The sequence below is a fragment of the Chamaea fasciata genome, unplaced genomic scaffold, assembly GCF_029207755.1.
Source record: "Chamaea fasciata isolate MVZ Bird 193981 ecotype frontalis unplaced genomic scaffold, bChaFas1.0.hap1 SCAF_7, whole genome shotgun sequence".
NCBI classification, from domain to species: domain Eukaryota; kingdom Metazoa; phylum Chordata; class Aves; order Passeriformes; family Sylviidae; genus Chamaea; species Chamaea fasciata.
The window spans coordinates 50,850,476-50,872,375 of NW_027094092.1; the positions used below are offsets into that span (position 1 = coordinate 50,850,476).

Genomic DNA, 21,900 nt, shown 5'->3' on the forward strand with positions numbered 1-21,900 from the left:
GGGCTCTCTTGAATGTCACCACCAAAGAGAAGAATGCCACGCATGGCTTACTCTGAGGAGGATTAGTAATCCTACACCTTGCACTGGCTGGCAGAGGTGTTTTAGGAACAACAAGATTTCTTTCGCCAAAGCCAAATATTTTATTACTGTATGGACCTGATTCTGCCATGTAAACCTCGATGCTTTCCATGTAAAACCTTAACATAAACCTTTATATTTCTGGGCAATTCAGTGAAGGCTTCTTTGGTTCAACCATTTCCTTTCTTGCATTTTATTTCTTACATTTTATATGTTCAAAGGAGTTCAAAAGTGAAATTTATCTAAATTTCTGCATGCACTTGCTATGAACCTTCAGAAAGAAACTGCTTTGAAAAAACATATTTAACACAGAATTGCTTTGATCACGATGTGGGCCTTGGGAGATTGCACAGACCAGAACAAAAAAAAAATAGTTTCTTCCAAGGCAAATTCTGTTCCAAAGTAAATAAAAAAGTTTAATTCAGAATTATAGTTAGTCACAAAAATAAAAGCTACAGCCCATGCTGGAAATCAGTGTAAAGTAATCTTGAAAAGTGTAGGAAAGGATTATTTCCTATTGCTTCTTTCTCCAGCCAGCCAATCTTAGTTTAGCTGATGATTTAACTGTTTCCTTCCATCCCCAGATTGTGTCTTGGGATCTTGAACTGGGAAAGCAGAAATAAGCTGAGGCAGCAAAAGCAGTGCAGGGATGAAGGTCTCAGTGTAGGTGGTCTTGGGGTCTGTAAGACATCAAAGGAATCTGCAAGTGTAGTGGATTGAAATTCCTGCGTAGCCCTTGTAGGTCACACTGCAATCCACTCTCCTGTTCCTCCAGCCACTTGAGGAAAGCTCATGGAAATTCAATGAGTTTGAACCAGTGGAGCTCGTATGGAAATAACCCACACCATACAAATGAAATACTGTCTTCTTTCTTCTCCTACTTCTTTTGGCATAATTAATATTATATTTGGTGAAGGATACAAGGGGATGGATAAGCAAAACTTGAAGTTAACTTAGTTGACGTGGTAAATGGCTTATGTGATGACAGGAGTTAAAATTATAGGTAAACTCTCTGCAGTTATTTCCTATGACTTGTTTAATAGCACAAATTAGTTTTTCCAATAAATCACTCACTAAAAGCAAGCATAACTTGAAATCATGAAATCACTAGAAGAAATACAATATTTTTTCCAGCTATCCCTCTGAAGATATTTGCCATCATTCATTTTCCATATCTGGGCAAATTTCCAGGACCATAACTGCAAATGTAGCAAGTGCCATAAATGAGATTGTCTAGCCTCTTCTAACATTAATATATTGAACCAACATGGTGCTTTGTCTCAACCATACATTTTTATGTGTGCTTTGTTATCTATGTGGCTGACAGTAAATTTTCCTGGTATGCATCAGTTCCCATGAGATGCCCTTGATTGTGCTGGATCCCAAAAACAGTGAAAAAGTGACACGGGAAGGTGGGAAATTTGGAATATCAGTTCTGGTAAAGTGCAAGTTTAGACCACCATCCTACTGACCAGGGAATATAAAATAGAGTGCTGAGATCCTTCCCTCTCAGCATAGGTGCTGTGGGTACCTGTCTGCAGAAGAGAGAGACTTCTTTCTCACAGTGTAGCTGATACATCCTTTGGACATACATCCTGTTTCATACTTCTGGGTTTTATATGTTCATGTGAATTGTCACAGTCCAGTTAAAATGCTCCTTCTAAAAAGTGAACAGAATGGGTACTGTAGAAAACCACTTTGTTAAAAAATGGCAAATTTTGTATACGTCTTAAATTATCAACTTGCCATGCTGTTATTTAAATATAATTTTAAAGAAATATGTCTATATTACAGCTTACTCTAGTCTCATTATTCTCAAATATAATTCAGAAGGCATAGATTTATGTAGTTGTGTCTTTGTATAACTCAGACATTAAATTTTAACCAAATATTATTTAAATATATGCATAAAATAGATCTCTGGAATATATATTGTCACAGTAACATCTTTATAATCATAGCACAGAAATTAAAATGAAACTACTGACCTCAGCCATGTGCAAAAGGGTGTCAGTGTGCTGCAAGCCACACGGAAGCATCACTTTTTCATACTTGCTGAAAGCATTTCCCAAAACCTACATTCTGGGGGCTGCCTGAGCTTCCAGTGGCTGCAGGAAAGATCTTTCTGCTGAGAGGGAATTCCCCCTGGAGAGTGTAACAGACCTGTAGCGATGATCCTCCTGTGCCCTGAATGGTGAACTAGTGAACCTGTGCCAAAGCTATTGCACCTGAAAGCAGAGATGCCCCTCTCGCAGGAGGTAGGATTTGTGCTCCTGGGTACATAGATCTCAAAGAGCTCTGCTAGCAGAAGCTTTCAGCCTCTATTGAGGGCTGAAGCCACCAAAAATAGGGTTGCAGAACTGAGTTCTAACTGAAAACTTCTAAGGAGTAAGTGGATGGATCATTTTGTTATGATGCCATCCATCAATGCGCCTCTTCACATCAATCATGCAGAGTATTAATATCTCAGAAATGCTGTTCCCATCTGCAGATTGCAGTGGAATATGGAACAGGAGTTCCATTCCTGTGTATCTGTAGCATATTTTGCTTCTCCTCAGTTTCAAATCACAATGTCACAGCTGTGGATGCAGTAAGTCTGCACTCGGCCATTGCACACATTGATGTGCTTTTGAACCCAACATGCTAGGGGTTCAAAAATACCCTTGCAAAAATAAGGGTATTACTACTGCAGGCACTGTGCTTGAAAGCATTTCATAACAAACCATTCAAGTAGTATCTTCAGTGTTTACAGGCAGGGTATTCTCAGTAGACTCACATTGCAGTTGGTGCCATAACTGGTAGTTATTCTGGTTTGATTCTCTCACAGATTTCCCAGCATGACTTTGGCTGTGTCATGTTTTTCTTCCCATTTTCCAAATAAGCAAATAAAGCCAGCATTTATTTCAAAACGTGGTGCAAATCTGAAAGCATCAGTGTTTGCTGAGCAGCCTTCCACCTTTGAATAGGAAGAATCATAGATGTGGAAAGCAGTATGCTTTTCATCTTCAAAGTCTTCTCTTTGTATTTACAAATTAGCCAATCTGCAAAGCAGCATTTTTTTTCCTGGGCAGTATGATTAAGACTATTCTTATTAATTATAGGGAAACTTCCATAATTGCAATATATGTAGTTTAAAACAGCATGATATATACAGACATATTACGATGTATTTTCATTTGGATTGTTAAACCTGCATAGCTTTGATGGTTTCATCCCACATTTGCTATATTGGATTTTTAATGCGCTCAGACTGTGCTGGTATAATGGTGATCCTCCTCTTATACCCCATCTTTCCCACATGCATGCAGTCTGCTTTGTAGTGACATTCATGAAGCTCCCTGCTGTGGCTGAAACACTGGAGTCCTGCTATTTAGAATGAATGATTATTCCAGTGGTTGAAGTGTTCTCACAAAGGAGACTGGGCAGCAAGGCACTTCTTCCTTTCCTACCACACTAGGAGAGGAAATCCTTATTTGAGCCTGTGATGGGATCCTGACAGCCAATACCTGGAGATAGTCTTAGCAGTGAGAAAAAGCCACTTCTGAAGAATAAAGACAATACACTCACTGCATGAAATTTTCTTAAAACCTCCAAACATTCCTGCTGCTTTCTGAATAAAAAGGGAAAACAAACATTAAAAAATCAGTATAAATCAGGATTTCATCACATTTCAGGAAGCTAAATCCAAAACTTAACCCCAAAGCCTCTCTCTCCTAAGTGTTGATGTCATCCTGCTAGTCCCTAAACCAGGCATTGACTCCTCCTTTCCCAGGGCTCCTGCTGTGTGCAGCTTGCTCCTGCTGCTGCTCAGGCCTGGCCTGGCTTCTGTCAAAGCACTGTGTCCTCCAACGCTGAGGCAGGGCACTGTGCCTGTGCTATGATGCCAGCTTTCAGACCATCTAACTCTCAGTGCTGTGGCTGAGCAGCTGGAAAAGATGCCCATTTCTTCTGTTTTGAATGAGATGATTCAGGGAGAAGCACACATGTGGTACCTTGTGTTTTGGATTGCAGTCTGGGCCCAGGCACCAAGTGTTGCAGTGCTCCAGCTTTTTAATGGATGAAAGGAAAAGCAAAACTTATACAAACATACAATTTAAAAGCTTCCAGGCTCAAGCAGAGACCAACTGCTTCATTAAGTGAGACTGTGAATGGTGAAACGGACTCTTACATATTAAATGGAAACACAGTGAGCTACAGAAATGAGCTCAGCTCCCTTTGATCATGCTGCAGTAAACGTGACCTACCAAATGATTGCTAAAGAGCTTGAGGGGATCTTCAGAAGTTAGTCATGGTAAAATAGATGCTATAATTATATCCACTGATAAATTTTAGCAAAACCAGCACATTTGCTGATGGTGCTAGATGCTTTGCCTGATGAAGATTCCTCTAGTTACAATGTACATTCAGTGTGCGCAGCAGCCGCCCAAGCTTCCCTGATCTGCAAGCAGACGGGCTTTGCACTGACCTGGAAGAAGAGCCCTCCAGTCTCTGGGGTGAACTGAGCCTTCACCTCCTGCAAACTCTGCACAGAAGGGCTCCCTGCAGCTGATGCCATCAGCAGCTCTGCTCAGCGGGCTTTGCCATTGACAGCCAAATCCCAGCGTACTTCCCTTAGCAAGTGCCATCACCTCTCCACCCACACAGGCCCACTGGAAGCACTGGCATTCAGCACAGACCCAGGGGGCAGCTATGAAGGGCAGGCTGTCCAAGCTACCACCACATGGTGAAAGCAGCCTGATCCTGTTTTCAGGAAGGGATAAAATTTTCAGGACTTGGACTTTGATGACCCTAGTGAACCCCTCCCAACACAGAATATTCTGTGATTCGGTGATATTTGACTACAGCCTGTTAACAGGGAGCGAAAGCAAATTTTCTTTGTCCTAACATTGGAGTATATTAACTCCTGAAAATTCAGCAAGGGATAGGAGAAAGCTCTTTTATTCTCATTTAGCTATTATTCATTCGTACTACACCACTCAATACAAAGTTATATCATTAGGTATAAAATACAGCTTTCAAAAATGCAACATCATATGGTTTCTGACTGCCAGCAGTCAGTGTGCACGAGTGTACAGCAACAAATCCTCTCCCGATATACCAGTCCCACTGTACTACTCAGGATGCCACATTCCCACCTTTAGGGTTTCACATCTACCAAAGAAGTGGCTTTGAACATACAAATGATGAAGGCTACAGTATACTGAAAATGGAAAACTAAAAGGTTTTTTTGTTGTTTCACCATACTATAAGAATTCCCAGAGACACATTAGTGCATCTTTCTAATCCATTGTCCCATTGTTCCCACAGCCAGACAGAATTTCTTTTTCATTTCATGCCTTGTGGTGCAGTTTAGTATAATGAGATTGTAACAGGTCTCAAAATCATTAAATTATGAAAGTGTTTCCCTCTTCTAGCCCTTGCTCTTAGAGTATAATGGCATGATAACAGCATCTGGAGACTGGAGCTGAGACCACTTTCTGTCACATTGCTGAGCTGATTTGCAGTGCGCTGAGCCGAAAGGCTTCACAGACACCTTCACCATTAATTTCAGTGGGAAATCAATTGTAAGGTTTTACATGTTGTATCACTCTCTAAGAATGGATTAGATTTGAGTTTCTAAGTGACTTTTAATTTCTACTCTCTGAAATGGAGCTGCATTGCCTCTTTCTGGCCTTTCTCATATTTTGGCAAATCTCATAAAAGTTACTGAGCATTTACTTCTCTTATCTTTGCAACAACCTCACTGATAATACAATTTTTACTACAAACATAATACTTTTAGATAGCATAGGTTTCATATTTTTATTTTACAAAACTTACACATCAGAAGGAGGTGGAGGTTAAAGCAATGTTGATATCCTATAGCAAGCACACCTCTTGTCTGAAAATGGTGGAAAAAAAGGCATATTGAAACACTTCTCAACCTCAAAAATAATAACCAAATTATGGCAATAATGTTTTAAAATTAAGGAAATTCTTGGTCAAAACTTCTACTGAAAACAAGCTTCATTTCTCTGTTTTTGCAACTTGTCTGCCAAAAATCCCATATATATCTTTCTGCATGTGTACGATGTTTTAGAATAATGTGGCATCTTTGAAACTTTTGATGGCTTATTAAAGAAAAGGTCATGAGAAAACCTAAGGGCTCTGTGTTAATTTTAAAGATGAGACAGAATCACGACTCATTTAAAACACTAAGAAAACCTATATAGTTTTGTATTTTTGAAGTAATTTTCTATTATTTTTTGATCTCCGGTTTTGGTTTTTTAAAATACATCATTAAACTACCACAATTTTCTGTTATTTATAGCCCACAGCTATAAAATGCAGTTGTTTTTGTCTGATACAAGTTAAGCACATCAGGCTGGGTAAGCGCTTGTGTTGGAGATGACTTCAACCCTACCAGTACTGGTGCTGGCAGTTCAGGAGGGAGCACTTTTCACTCCACTTTAACATGGAACTGATATCTCTGTCTAATTTTATAGCATACTTTTGTGTTAGCACTGCCATGGTTTAGTGGTTGGTGAAAAGACTCACATATACCAAACCCACGCCTGTAAATGGATCCACATGACAGAACTGCCCTGAAAAAAGCTCCTGGAAGGACTGGGGTCTGAAGACATGATGTGTTAAGTGCTTCGGCATTCTTCAAGATGAAAGGTGCTATAGATACTCAATGAACTATTTCCCTTGTGTCCCTTGAGGAGCTTGAACTAAAAATGCCTTTCGGTCACTGGACACTTCAACATCCCTTAGCACAGAAATTGAAGCCCAAAATGTATCAAATAATTTTACAATATGACTAGCCACCAGTTTTGGACCACTACCTTCATCTCACCATGAATGGACATTATGAACATACCTAGATAAAAACATGTTAAACAGTTAAAGCTGGTTTAGTACCCTGTATTAGGAAAAGTGTATCACTCTTCAAACTACATAGTTTAAATTGTATAAAATGGCATAAGGAATTGCAGCGTGTATAATTCTTTTTTGGTTTTGTAAGAGAGAGTATCAATTACAATGTCATCGTGACAGCTCCATCCTGTAGCCAGGAGAATCGCCACTGAAATCAGCGGAGAGCATAAAGCGCAATGACAGACAGGCTGTTGCTTCAGTGGAAGAAACGAGAGGAGCCTCGGATAAGGCAGCCGAGTGCTGAGGCAGCTGGGAAGGATGCTGAGGCTGCGTACTCGGGGCTCCCCGGCTGCACGGCTGCCACGGCAAAACCTGTGCCCCGCATGCAGGGACCCAAACGGCGTCCCTGGTCGTACTTTGAGTTAACCCCCGGGTCATCGGCGGGCACCTCCCGCCGCAGGGCCGGGCAGTTCTCTGCTGCACCTCGGCCCGATCGGGACACCCGGTGCCGCCGGGCCCCGCGGTCCGGCGGCGGCAGAGCCCCGGGCGCGGCAGGGGGACGCCGCGGCTCGTCCTTCTCTCAGCCGCGGCCCGGAGCCGGCGGGGCGGCCGCGGAGAGATGGCCGCGCCGGCCGAAGGACGCCGCTCCTCGCCGGCCCTGCCGGCCCGGGGTCCCCCCCCGCCTCCCGGGCCGCGCCGTGACGGCGGCCGCCCCGCCCCGGCCCGCCCCGGCCCGCCCCGCGGGTCTCCCCCCGCGCCTCGGCGGCGGAGCGGAGCGGAGCGGCCGCCGCCCCAGCCGCGGCGGAGTGAATGGGTTGCCATGGCAACTGAGTGAGGCAGGCAGCGAGGCCGCCGCGGCCCCAGCCGCCTCCGCTCCGCAGCGTGTGGGCGAGCAGGCAGCGGGCGGCCGCCGGGACAGCCGAGGGGACGCCGGGAGCGCAGCGGCAGGATGGAGGACGGCTTCTCCAGCTACAGCAGCCTCTACGACACCTCCTCGCTGCTCCAGTTCTGCAACGGTAGGGGCGGGGGCCACCCCCGGCGGGCAGCGGGGTCCCGGCGCTCCGGCGGGGCGGAGGCGGAGGCCGGCGCGGGGAAGGCAGCGCCGGGAGCGGGCCTGGTGCAGGCTGCCGGCGGCGTCCCCGCCGCCCAGGGCCGCCCGGCTCCGCGGCGCAGCTCGGGGAGAGGAGGAGGAGGAGGGAGGAAACTTCACCCCCTTCAGCCTCCCCGTTACACGGCGGGAAACCTGCCAGCCCTCGGGGCGCCTCTGCGAGCAACTTCTGCAGCTCCTTCATGGGAATATGCAGAGATACGTGTGCGTATGTGGATGGTGTGGATGTCTATGTGCATCTTTCCCTAAGGCAGATCTGGGAGCTCAGGCGATCCCCCACCGCTGCGTGTCTCCGTTGCGCCTATGCCAACATACAACCACATACATACATACATACATACATACATACATACATACATACATACGTATATAAACATATATATATGTATAAGACGTGTATTTATATGCATGTAAAGGGCCGGCATGACCCCGGAGGCGCAGTGGGACGCCGCGGCTGGGGCAGGTGTCCTTCAGCCCCCTGCCCGCCCCCGCTCCCGGAGCTCAGCCGGCGCCTCTCGGCCCCAGCGAAGGCGGTGTTGAGGTGCGAGATGCCCCTGTGGAGGAGTTACGGGAGTTGGCCTGCAGTTACTGATTTTTCTTTCTGCTGTTTTTTTAAGGTAGGGGTTATTGGGGTGGTGGCGTCACCTGGGTGGCAGCAGGACAGGGAAGCTGCCAGGTTGCAGTGGCGGGTCGTAAAAAAGGAAGGAGATGAGGAACTGCAAGTATCCTCACAGGCAGTATTGGAGATTGGCCTGCATAGTGCTAGGGATTATTCAACTAGCTGATATTTCCCTCGGGGGAAATCAATCAGCTCTTCTAAATATTACAGAGAGTTCTTCATGGGAACCTATAATCTCAAAATACCTTACTTTGATACGAGCTATTGTATTCTAGCAGCAAAATTATGAGCAGTTATAATCTCATATTTCGTATTAGTGGATCTCTTATTCCTCTACGTTTTAGTAGTAGTCTCTGCTTCCTACTGCTGTCTGAACAGCTGGAGTCAGGTTAATATGAAACTGACAGCAAATGCATCAGACATAGCTGCCTCTTTCCTTGGAAGATATGAAGATGATAAATTTCACATTATTTTCTTTGTGGTGTGGTGCAAGAAAGGGACAGGCTTGCAGAAAACTCTCATACATATGGATCTGAGATTGTGGGAGCAGTTTTTTCAGGGCAGCAGGAGTTGTGTGTGTGGGCTGTGCATTGTGTGGTGACACTGTATTTTTGGAGCTCTTCAGGAGAGAAAACTATGACTATGTACGGGGGTTGTACACTAATAGCAGATGCCTGTTTTGCCTAAACTTAATAAATATTTCATTGTAAGTGTTTTTAAAAGGAAACATACAGCAATGTATTTCAAAGTTTATACTCTAATCCATTTATAAGCAAGCTGTCTTCCTACCAAAATCCCTGGGCTTTGCTTTTACAGTAATCATGATAGTAGCCTGCATGTGGTAGCAGAAGGAGTAGCATCACTTACGGAATAGTTTGAAAAAGCAGAGCAGTTTATTCCTGTGAACTGTCCCTCATGCTGATTTGGTAACTCTGAGCACCTATTATTCTCAATGGAAATAAGCCATATGTATTTATACTGTACATAGGTTTTTAAATCTTAGTTAATCCTTAAGTATTATACTCTAGAATGTGTTTCTAGAGTAAATCACTTGCTTAGCTTTGTCTCATTGTAGATAGTGACCTCAAGGGCTGCTGTAAGTTTGTATTATTCTGTGCTTATAAAAGAAAGTGTTTGAATTCAGAAGCCCTTCATTTTACAAGTTAGCCTTTAGTGAAATGAGATGAGGAATTAAAGATAATCAGGCCTATGTGTACAGCCTTGAGGTAATCAGGTATTTCACACAAGACCCATGAGGAAGAAAATACAAATAGAGGATGCCAGTGAGGGTTTTGAGGTTGGAAAGTGGTAAGTAAACTTGCTTTACAGGGAAGTGGCAAGCTCTTGTAAGTATAATGGGCAGTATGAAAAATGATGTGAAGTTGGGAGTAGGGCAGGCATAAAGAAGAAACCAAACAAGGCAAGCAAGTGGTAGAGATAGAAGGGCAATATGATTTTAGTATATGGTAAAGTGAAATACAGAATGGCTGGTAAGCACTCTAAGTGATCACTGCTGTATGCTGTAAAGGTTCCTGTTCTGAATAGGATTAATTTTAGTTGCCCAAGTAAAGACATGATGGAATTTTCTGGTGCTCTCAAACAGAAGAAATGATAAAGAGATTCCCTGTATGTATTGATTCGAAAGATCAGGATGCAAAGGCTGTGCTCCTGAAAAATATCTGTGGGTCACCTGTAGGGTAGCAACCAAGGTCTAGCCTGGGCCGAGGATGGCTGCAGCTTCTCCCACTTCTCAATACATTCTCCTTGTTTGAAGTGGGTGTGAGCCCAAGAGGGGATTGGGAGGGAGGGAGCAGTAGTGGGCAGGAGGCTGTGATGGGGTTGAGGGAGCAAGACCTTGGCTAGTGGAGGACCTGGTCAGGGAGAAAAAAGTCAATTCGAGAGCAAATTTGCCCCAGACTTGCTCCTTTCTTTCTAGAAAAGGCCCTGGGTTCAGGAGAAGAATTTGGGTCTTCACTCATATGCAGATTTAGTTTGCATGATTATTTAGTAATGTATTTTTACGGCTTGTGATGTGTAAAAAGTAAGGTAAATGGAGAAGGAAGGGAGAGAAGAAAGAGGTGAGGAAAATATGTTAGTTTTGAGCTGCATGTCTAAAATCTAGGGCAAATATTTAGCACAGCTAGTTCAAAGACACCTACTTTCTTCAAACTCCTTTTTACAGAGTAGTCAAGGTACAGTTGGCATTTGAGAAACATCGTGTTAATGAACACAAATGTCAATCTGAGATAACATCAAAGCAACAAATACAAACTTCCAACGTGATTTTTAGGCAAGTTATTTCATTCTTGATGCCTTAGTTTCCTTAGTTGTAAACTGAGCAGAAAGTACTTGCCTGCTTTGGAGGAGTTTGTCATATTTATTGATTTGTTTGGTATCTCCCTCTTCAGCTTCAGAGGACAGTCTTCAGATGGACCAAATGTTTTGTCAGTTGCTGTGCCTGTTCTGTTTGTTTATTTTTAAGAAAGACACTAAAATAACTCCTTTCAAAGCCCAAGGACAATTCCCAACTTATGTGTCACTTTCCAGGTAATGAAGGACTCTGTTGGTTTATTTTGCATGTTGTAAAGTAAAACTGAGATAATATTAACTGTGCCTGGTTATAGATACCTTTCTTGGTATAGAAGTTACTGTTAGGTAGAAAGCCAGTATGTTTATCTGTAGTCAATCAGGTTGTTAGTTGTGTGTTATTTAAGCTGAAGGTAAAAGTGGAAGGATGCTGATAAGGCAAGATAGTGTTGAGGTTTTTAACATCTGCTTAAAAACTGATGGAGGAAACCATGCTGGACATGAAACACTACTAAACAAGACACACACTGGAATTAGAGACAGTGCTCATCTCCCCTCCAGCTGATTTACTAGGCTGCAGCTGTGATCAGTGCTGATTATAGACAGGTTGGGAAGACACGTAGGGTGTGGGCTGTTCTGTGGGTTCTCTGACCACAAATCCCTATCTATCTATTCTCTATTTACATAGCCTTCTTCACAGTAATTGCTGTGGGCAGGATTATTAGGTAGGTGTAAATGTAAAGGGTGAAATCTGGGATGCCTGCAAAATGCTTCTGTAGACTTAAAGATGGAAGTGAAAATTTATCTAGGATTTCTTTGGAATTTGTAGCATCTTTTAAATGTCCTTCATGTGGCTACTGGGAAAATCATAGCTGTCAAATGACCATTCCTGCAACCACAAATGCCTTGTTTTGACAGAAGTTTCAACTTCAGAGTATCTGTGTAAAGCAGTAAAAAAAAATTGTGAAACATTATTTCTTAGTGAAATTGATATATTTGGCAAGGGACTCCATAATATTAATTACAGTTCTGTTTAACAGGTAACCTGAAGTGTAATTGTTAATAAAAAAAATTAGTGTTAGAGAAAAATTTAAATTGATACAAATGATGTTATAATTTATTTTTTAAAAAGAGCAGAATAATCACAGAATCACAGAATATGCTGAGTTGGAAGGGACCCACAAGGGTCATTGATCGTCCAACTCTTAGCCCTGCACACGACCATCCCCAAGAGTCACACCATGTGCCAAGAGCATTGTCCAGATGCTTCTTGGACTCTGTCAGTCCCGGGGCTGTAAGCACTTCCTGGGGAGCCTGTTCCAGTACCCAGCCACCTTCTGGGTGAAGAACTTTTTCCAGATATCCAACCTATGCTTCCCTTGACACAACTTCTGGCTATGCCCTCTGGTTCTGACACTGGTCACTGCAGTGGCTGCCCGTCGTATTCCCCTCATGAGGAAATTGTAGACTGTGATGAGATCTCCTCTTAGTCTCCTGTTCTCCAGGCTGAACAGACCAATAATAAAATAAACCTCTTAAAAAGTAATGGTTCCTTTTGGCTCCCTCCCCCCAAAATCACTACATCATATCAAGATTTTTGATGGGTAATAGCTTTGATAACTGTCAGTCACTCTTAAGTCACGAAAAGTAAATTGTGTGACTCAGTTTTTGTCAGTCTCTTTACAGTTTGAATCTTCTGCTTCTGTAATTCTCCTCCATTCCTGAAAACAAATTGAATATGTGTACCTCTTCTCTCCAACTCCTGTATCTGCAAGTGGAGCAATGCCTGTCAGTGAGGAAGTGAGCACCACAAACAGGAAATCTGTATGGACAGTATTATTCTGGTGGTTGTCTCTTCTTTCCCATTTGACACTTCCTCTCCTAAACCTTCCTAAACACAGCCAGTTACCCTCTTCCTACAGCTGGACCAAAGTCACACAATATGGAATGGGTTATGAAAGGAACAATGGTAAGTTGAGCCTTGTAGCTTTCAGGACACCAGTTCAAATCTGTCAAGGGCTGGAAGAGACTGTTATTTGTTTTACTGTGATCACTTCCTAGCAATAATGCAAAACAAAATTGGATTTAATTCAGTTCTCACTGGGCAGATTCACGCACTGTGTGTAGGAAAAGGTGTTGTACGCATGTTCAAAAAGATGTTGCAAACATGTTAATAGCATTACTCATGTTGTTTTTCTCACAAGTCCATAACAACACAGTCAGAGAGACAAATCAGGCTTTCTCATGTTTCATCTCTAGACCTCTTCTCTCCAGAACAGCAGCATGTTTTGAACTCAGGAATGGAGGCAGTACCCCATTTGAAGCTTCTACCAGTTTTATAGGACAGAAGATTTTATTACCTTAGACAGCATTGCTTAGACAGCATTCTCTTAATTTTTCTTTCAGTGTTCTGGCTCTTGCAGTCAAACTCTTAAATGAAATGCTGAACTGGACTCTACATTGTGTCAGTTTATGCATTTTGCAGCTGTACAGAGTATAAGTTGATTCTAGAATATTTTTCTTCACTACTGGTGTAAAGGGGAGGGAGGGGTGGCATACAGAAATGCTTTTTTTTTTTTTTTTTGGTATGTGCAGTAATTGAATGCAGAATAAATCAGTATGCTATGAATTAAAAACAACTTGCTGCAATGGACACTTGCACAATATATATTGTTAGCCTATTAGAGCTCAAACTATTATTACTAATAAGACACTATATAAGTAAACTGAATTTGTTGCCCTTTAATTAGCTATTTATTTCCAAAACATGAGTTCTTAACACTTATTTTAGTCATGAATGGTGTTAATTATAGTTACTGGAATTTAATTTTTTTCCTTTTCTCTTTTTTTAACTAAGCTTCTAGAAACAAATGGAAATGTAGACCAGTCATGAGAGAATCCTCTAGTGATAGTCAAACCTCAATAGAGAATCTGTGTCAGTGTGAGCAATATGAAGAGAAACTACAAGTATCAAGTATTTTATCATGAATAAAACAACATACAGAATTGCAAATTAAAGCATTGGGCTCTCAGCAGAAAAACACGCTTTATCTGATCTTCAAGGAGTTTTTAAAAAATTTAATAGTACTTTACAGAGCTGATAAAATATATGTTTTAAGTTCTAATTAAAAATAACAAATCTGAAATTCTTTTATTGAACCTTAAACCACAGGCAAATAATTCAAATAAGGATTAAAATTATATTAAAAGTACATTATTAAAAAGTGAGTATACGTGGGGAGACAGTGAGGGTGTGCACCAGTCAGTGACATACATTTTAATAGGTTTTATTCTAACTTCCCTCTTCTTTCTCCTTTCCTTAGAAATTTAAGATGAAGATTTTAAAGTTGATGTGCAGTTCTTTTGTCAAGAGAAGTTTTGCAAAGCTGTAATAAAGAACCTGTCTTTTGATCTCTAAAGTCTTGGGGATGATGTGAGAGAATAAGTAGGAAGGTTGCATGAAACGGTGTAATGACTACATTTTTTGTTGGGTGCTTGCTATTTGCAAATGACACTAATTGGGCAACCATAAGGAATTGTGAAGGCTTAGAGGGAGTACAAAAGGAGCTGTGGATGATGCTCTTCTTCCATGAAACACAATTTAAAATGTTCGTCCATTACATAATTAAAACGTGGAAGTAGCTCCCTGAGGTTTTTTAGGGAGATGGGGTGGGGATAATGATATGTTAACATGATTTCACTAAATTAATTCTTTGGAAAGTAATTAAGTGAGATTGTCCACACTCCATTACTTCCAAAGGGTAAAATCTGACATGGTCCATCATGTTCTCGTCTTCCTTTGAAATGACTGATTATTGAATAAATATAATATATTCATTTGAAAACTAACATTGGAGATCTCTGACACTGTTTTTGGGTATTGTGGAATGTAGAAACTAATCGCCTTTTTGGACTTAAAATCTGAAATAAACATTTCATTGTGATAAAAGCAGTTTGCATTTCTTAACAGCGTAGACCCTGTATTTAATTGGAAACTTACATCAAGGTTCCTGCAAACAGGAATGAAGAAATGCTTTCTGGTTTTAAGTGTAACTTCTATAATCTCTTGCAGGCCAATACATGAAGCATTGCTACTGCCTTTTAGTCATCTGACAATGGATGAACACATTTCAAAATGTAAATAGAGAAACAATCTTTGTTTCAAGCTAGTAAAGGCAAATATTTTCAAATTAAAACTGTGTAAAGAACCTTGTGTTTTATTAAAACTTGATCTTTCTTTTACTTATAACTGTGTTGAAAAACACAGCAGACTGAAACATCCTTTGACGTCTCCCAGTGCACTCAAGTGGGGCTGACTGGGCCCTGGTGTCTAGAATTTCCTTGAGGCTGTTAAAGGTTTCTGTACCCTAAAGTCAGCAGCATTAGGAGCAGCTCTTTAATTTTTCCTTTCGTGAAAAAAAAAAGCCAAACAAACTTCTGAAACCTGACAAAGATCCTGACAGATAGTTTCATATTTATTTCATGCTAAATAAAACCAGTTACCATTTTGTTGCTTCCTTTCCCCCTTTCCTATGCAGCATTTCACAAGCCGTTTTACTCAGACCTGTTGCTGCCTAGGAGGCATCCTTCCATCTCTCACGTGGAGATGCTGCTTTAAGGGGCTTGCAGGATGTGGCAGGTGGGTCCTGGTGCTGCCCCTGAAGCAGGTACAGCAGGGTTCTTGTGTTACCCACATTGTCCCACTGCTCAGTCCCCGAGGGTGGTTCCTTGGAGGTGGCAGAGGTCTGTGCCTACATGGGTGGTCCAGCAAGGCTGGCTGGGCCACAGGGGGCAATGAGGTCTTTATCTAAACTGATAAAAACCTTGCAAGCATTAGCATATTCTGAGGCTCAGGCCAGTCTTTATTCAAACCAGTGTCTGCATTGCTGCCTTTTTTGCCTTACGACTTCCAAATATAGACCAAAATTATAGGGCAGTGACAGACAGGACTATGCTTAAATGATCTGAAAAATCAGGCCATCATTTTTAGGTTACTGTGGACCTAAACACTGAATTTTGAATTAAATATTAAAATTGAATTTATGGAGTTTCTGTCCATGTATTGTATGAGGCTGTGTTATAAAGCACACATACAATACCTCAGTGTAACACAGTAAATAATTACTGATATGATTTGGGGTGAGAAGCAAAATCCAGACAATGTGCAGGTGATAGAAATTTAATTGTGGATTTCAGTACAACTGTAGTTTGAAGCTCTGGAAATGATCATGGCAAAGTCCATTTGAATCTAAAAAAATGAGGATTCTTAGAAATTTTGGCTCTCATAGTAAAATGTATATCTATTGTAATTTAGTGAACTCTATATAATGCCATGCACAGAAGGAGGTGTGAGGGTAGGTTCTTTCTTTTTCTCCCTTTTATGCTAGACAGTGTGAGAAGTCCTTGTGGTAGCTGTATTTCAGTTCGGAAATAAATGATTTCCTCTGTGTTCAGAAGTTTTAATGAACTAATGAGGGGTTCTTTGGAACCAAATATTTTACACATAGAATTTTTAGGTTAAGCATTTATACGTTTTGCAAGGCTTGAAGCCTTTCTCTACTGAGAAGTGAGAGAAGATCCATTTTTAAAATTTGGGGTTTGGTGTGTGGTCCAGCAGATGGGTAGGCTGGGGTCAGCTACTGGTGGCATACAGATTAGCCTTTTCTTGACTGGTGTACTGCAGGGTCTGGCAGCTGAAGGGCTGAATATTTAGGGTGATAATTATCACTAGCTCTGTGATACTGCACTTCAGTGCTCTGTCCACATTAGCAGGAGCTGTGGGACCAGAGGAAGCAATCTGTAAAGCAAAATGGTTTGTGGTGAGGGCTGGGGTATCCACTGTCTCTGCATTTACCATGGGCTAGCTCTAACTTAATGCCCTGTACGAAACACACTTCAGCACTGGAACACTCCTGCTGTGCCACTGGAGTGCTCTCCCAAGGCTTGGCCTCTCTATGAACCAAAGAGGGGTGATGGGTGATGAACACTGTATAGGCTTCCTTTGGGTCAAAACTGAAGTATGTGTAGGGAGCTGTGGCAGCTAGAGCTGGGGCAGTTGTGTTGTCGTAGTCTTTGAGAGAAGTTGCTTCTTTGATGTTCTGTTCTGGTTTTCTTGAGAAGAGATTCTTAATAACATGAACAAGGGACCAGAGGACCTGTGTTGGGCTTGAGCACTTTAGGTCTGAAGATTTTTTGACAGTTTCTCTATCAGAAAGATCATTATGAGTGTTGACCATGTTCAGAACAAAAAATTAAAAATTCTGGACTTCTTTCTTTTGAGCAAGTTTTAATGGATCAGACAGAACTAAAATCAAGGCTTTACATTTACAACAGTTCTGCTTTACTGAAAGACCTAAGCCCAGTCGTTTTTAAGGCAGAGAGGGGGGAAGGATTATGGGTATAGCAGTCTACCTGTCCTTTTTATTATTTAATAGCTTGCTATTTCTGTCTCTGTTTTTAAAGCTGAAAAAAAAGGATACAAATAGTAAGGGCTTTGGTTATGGGCTTCCCCAGTTGTTATTGATTATTCTACGGTGAGTTTTGCTTAGATTGGTTGCATTGGACGACCTGTTGTTTGAAAGACTTAGGATAAAAATGTTATCTGTGCAAGCCTGGGGAAAAAAAAATGGTTCTGACTATCACACCAGTAGGAATTCAGAACAAATTTATAGCTGAATTACATCATTAGTTATTTGAATGGTATTTTAGCTTTCTTTTATGATCTGGAGGCTTTGGTTTGGTTTTAGGGAAGAGTTGAATAACTGAGTTGTGGGATTCAATGTTCAGCTGTGGAACTGAAAAATGTTTGCTGTTGTGTTAATGCTTTATCAGTAAAATTCATGGAAGTGGGAAAACACATTTATTGGTATGGTCTCCCGAGAGCAATATATTTGTATCTACTCACTAATTTTTTATGGAGCACAGGGTTTTAGGCATTAAGGTGAAACTTAACAGCAGTGAACAGAGTAGTGTTGTTTATTCCGTCACTGCCTCACGTGTAAATTATTTGAGAGATTCTGTTCTGTAGCTGTCAGGCCTTGGTAAGATACTCTTGCTGGGATTGTAGCTTCTTCTGTGAACATATACCACTGGGTGATTGATCTGCTTATTTCTAAATTTTGTTTAAATAGGGGGAGTGTATAGCAGGCCAACCTACCACTTCCCATCCTCCCACAGGGCCAAGATGAATCAATAGAACTCTTTCTCCTTTCATCTGCCCTTTTAAAATAAAATGTACCTTGTGTCTGATGCATACCGATGTAATACAATCATTTTTCTAACTTTGAAGATGAATAACACTATGTGATAATGTTTCAACTGTTTCAATGAAATGAAAGGATAGAAAGTAACATGGATGGGGAGACAAAGGGATGTTAAACATGACAGGCTCGGTCCTTCAGATGTTATGTGATTAGAGGGTGTATAGTGTTCCTTTGGAGTAAAGGTTAATAAACCAGAGAGCTGTGGGAGCTGGAAGTTAGTACTGTAAAATTCAGAAGACAGAGGTTAAGTGGATTCTGGTCTTGAGGGCAAACCTGATGTCCCTACCCCACTGCCAGTTTCCATTTTCAACTGGGGCTGATAAACTAGGCCACACTGTGTAGCTGCTTGGGAGGAAGGTCTTGTCTCCCCTTCCCTCACTTGCTCTCTGTGGTTTTACCTACTTGATGGACTTAATTGTCGGGAGTTAGTTTAACATGCTAACCTAACAGAAAAAAAAAAATTAAAACCAGGCAGTATCTGTGTGTGGCATTTTTGTCTTGCTTTTGCTGGGTTAGTTTTCTGCCAAGTTGGAGAATGAAATCAGCTTCCAGAGGCAGCAGAAGATAAATTGTAGGAGGAGCGAGTGCTGCAGGCTGGGGCTTCTAGAATGGCCATTGTGTCTTGTGGAACTGGACCCTTTGCTTTTGTCATTGCAGCTGCTTGTGGCACCGTGTGTTGCACAGCATCAATAAATTAATCCAAGTTAGAAGTGTTGCCCATCTGTTATGTATTGTAGCAGGTAGAAGTGATCTCCTTTTTTCTGTCTTGTGCCAGGCGTAGTGGTGGTAGGCAAACTTTTAAAACAATGCATAAGGCAGTACAAGGGAGAGACATGCATGTGCTGAAGACTAATAAAGAGAGTAACTACTTTTTGACTGCTACAACTATGATTGAAAATTGAATTAAGGTTCATAGAGGTGGAAAATTACCTATGCATCATAAATTTAATTTCCAGTCCACCTACCCATTCTAAGCAGAGTGAACTAACATAAATTTTTTGCCATTGAGATTCCTGTCTTTTTTGGAGAATGTTTCTGTGGTTGCTTTTCACATGTGTCTGTGTGTGTTTTGTTTTTTTCCTTCCCTGGAAACTAGATTGAACCTCAATCTTTTTTGTAATCCTTTTTATGTTCTTTTCAGAACATGACATAACATTCAAGTGTAAAAAATCATAGTTAGCTCCAGGCACACAGGTGTACTCAGTATTTTTTTGAACTGAAATTATAATTAGTAATTGAATATCACCTACTTTTTTATTGCACTTCATAAATTTGTAACTTCATATTTCTTACAATTTTCCTTTATAGTTTTGAAATAGAAATAAAATTTCTATCAAAAGATCAATGATCTCTTCTTTCTTACATTACTTTACTTGGGAACATACTTGTTTCAGGGGCATGTTCATCAGATTATTCCATAACTTTTCAGGAAAAGGCATACCCTAAAACCAGAATTAATCAGTAACAAGCATCATCAGTGTGATGCTGCTGCTCTGTTCTCAGAACCAAGCCTGGGCATTCTTTTGATTACAGTAGACTCATTGCAAGGAGAAGAGGAAGGTCTGAAAGATCTCTGTACATTGAGGAATTTAAACAAATACTCTTGCAGGAGCTCGTAATCATCTACAGTGGTCTCATATAGGAGGGGATGGATTAAAAACTTTGCACTTGAGAGGGAGCAGTGTGTCCTGTTTGTTTACTCTTTGTTGTTTCCAAGAAGATTAAATAAGCCTAAAGCAGGTCCAGTGATTCCTGCAAGGCTCTGTAGGATTTTGTGAAGCCCAGAAACCATTTGGTTGATGCTGTGTTATTAACCTTGGTAGTTGTGACTCAGAAGGTTATGAGAGATTTGTGTGCACATTGTTCCAGAAGAGGGTAACTTCAGGGCTTTTCCTCCTTTCTAGTTTTTATATTTGAGTTTTTAATTTAAAAAAATGTTTAGCCTCCGGGAGCCCTCTAAATCTAAGCCTTTTACTGCCTCCTGAATTTGGCAGTTGCTTCTCTTGGTTTAAGTCTCTAGGCATGTGGGATGTGAAGCTTTGAAGTAGCTGTTGCCTGGCTGAAGCCTCTCTGGAGGCAAGGAGAAGGATAATAAAGTTTTGACATTTTTGTTCTTTCCATCATGCAGATATTTTAACAGGAGTGAAACAGCCGATTTTTAGTAGAGACCCTAAAATTACAGAATTGTTAAGACTGTCACTTTTGTGGTTTGTGGTTTTAATTTAGAACAATTGCTAAAGTCAGTGGTGTGGAAAGCCACATGCATTTTGTCAGTGTTTTAATATCTGGCATTAGGAATTGGTTAATCCATTTTAGAAGTGGAACAAGAGATTCAAGAGGGAGATGTTGCAGCCCAGTTTTCTTAAATATTGCCCAATGGACCACTGACAAATACGAGAAAAGGCAAAGAAAGATATTTGGGTGGAGGCAAAAACCCTAGCAGAAGTTTTTCATTCTGTGTAATTCTGGTTTTGAATAGTGTCTACCGGTCCCATGCTCAGTGAGCAAACAATTGCCAAGTCCTTGGCAGTCTGGATCCTAAAGAACAAGCACCTTATCTCCACCTTTCCCAGCAAGGCTCCATCTCAGCACTGCTTGTGTACTTCCCCCAAGAACAAAATAGATACAGGCCACCTTTTCTTGGCTATTCCTAACTTTTTCCAACCTGGCTCCCTTAAAATAAGTGTCTGGTTGTACAGAATCAGAAGTAGGACAATACATGAGGGAGGAAAAAAAAGTTATTTCAAACATCTTGATTATGACATGGTGAAAGTCTTTCTCTTTGGGTGTTTCCAGCTGTTTCTGGCATAGAGCACTTCTGACACTACACTGGTTTGTATTAACTAGGTTTATTAGATTTAGTAGTGGCTAAAATACATAAAGTGCTTTTAAAACAATTGGTGTCATGCAGCCATTGCTCAGTTTACCAAACTGCCTGTGTTCTTCTGTGCTGCAGAGACTGTGCACTGTGGAAGCTTTATCTTTACTGTAAATGTAGTAGTAGGATATTTTTGTAGAAAATTAATTTATCTTAAGAAGTGTAAATTATCTGGTTTTAAATGCAGTTTATTGGAGTACCTTTTATTCTGCTGCATAAATAGGTAGACCTATATAAAAACTTAGTCACTTTGTGCTGCAAACAGCAATTCTGTTACTCTACTGACAAGTCAGCAACTTGCACAGTTGTGAAATCTTTCCTCTTTTTTTCCAGTTATGAAAATTGGGAAAAATTGACACATTGTTTGGTCTTACAAGTCCATGTTACCTGTCCTTTAGCGAGCTGTGGTTGAGCGCTGCATACTAAATGTCAGTTATCATATTGTGCAATCTGTATGAGCAGAATTCCCACTTCCACAGCTTTGGGAGTAGAAATGGGAAGCAGTCAAATAAGCTCAGTCCCTCAAGGCTTCTCCCAAGGTGACTGGTGCAGAGTACAGTAAGGTCCAGGGAATTCTTCTGACCTTTTGGAGGCACAAACCTTGGGAAACAGATGAGTGTTGTTAAAGTGATGACATCTTTCAGATGATAAAAGTAGCAGCTTAAAAAAAAAACTTTTGACACATTTGACAGGCTTGCACATGATAATTAGATAGTAAAAAGAAGGTGTGGGTTGGCAAGGCATTAGATATGAAAGATATGCAGGTTCGTATCCATTTCTCTTTAAGCAA

At 41.2% G+C, this 21,900-nt stretch overlaps 1 protein-coding gene across 6 annotated transcripts in view; it reads left to right on the top strand.

Moving 5' to 3' along the window:
* EML1 (EMAP like 1) overlaps positions 1-21,900 on the top strand; it is a 122,605-nt gene that overhangs the window by 34,821 nt on the left and 65,884 nt on the right. For 2 of the 6 annotated variants that reach the window (XM_066188787.1, XM_066188788.1), the window contains exon 1: positions 7,710-7,952. The exons of 1 other annotated variant lie outside the window; for it this stretch is intronic. In XM_066188787.1, the coding sequence (XP_066044884.1) occupies positions 7,886-7,952 (67 nt within the window). In that variant the 5' untranslated portion in view covers positions 7,710-7,885. Of the gene's footprint in view, positions 1-7,708; positions 7,953-21,900 lie in introns of those variants that run through there. 3 more of the 6 variants (XM_066188789.1, XM_066188790.1, XM_066188793.1) reach the window with 2 other exon arrangements.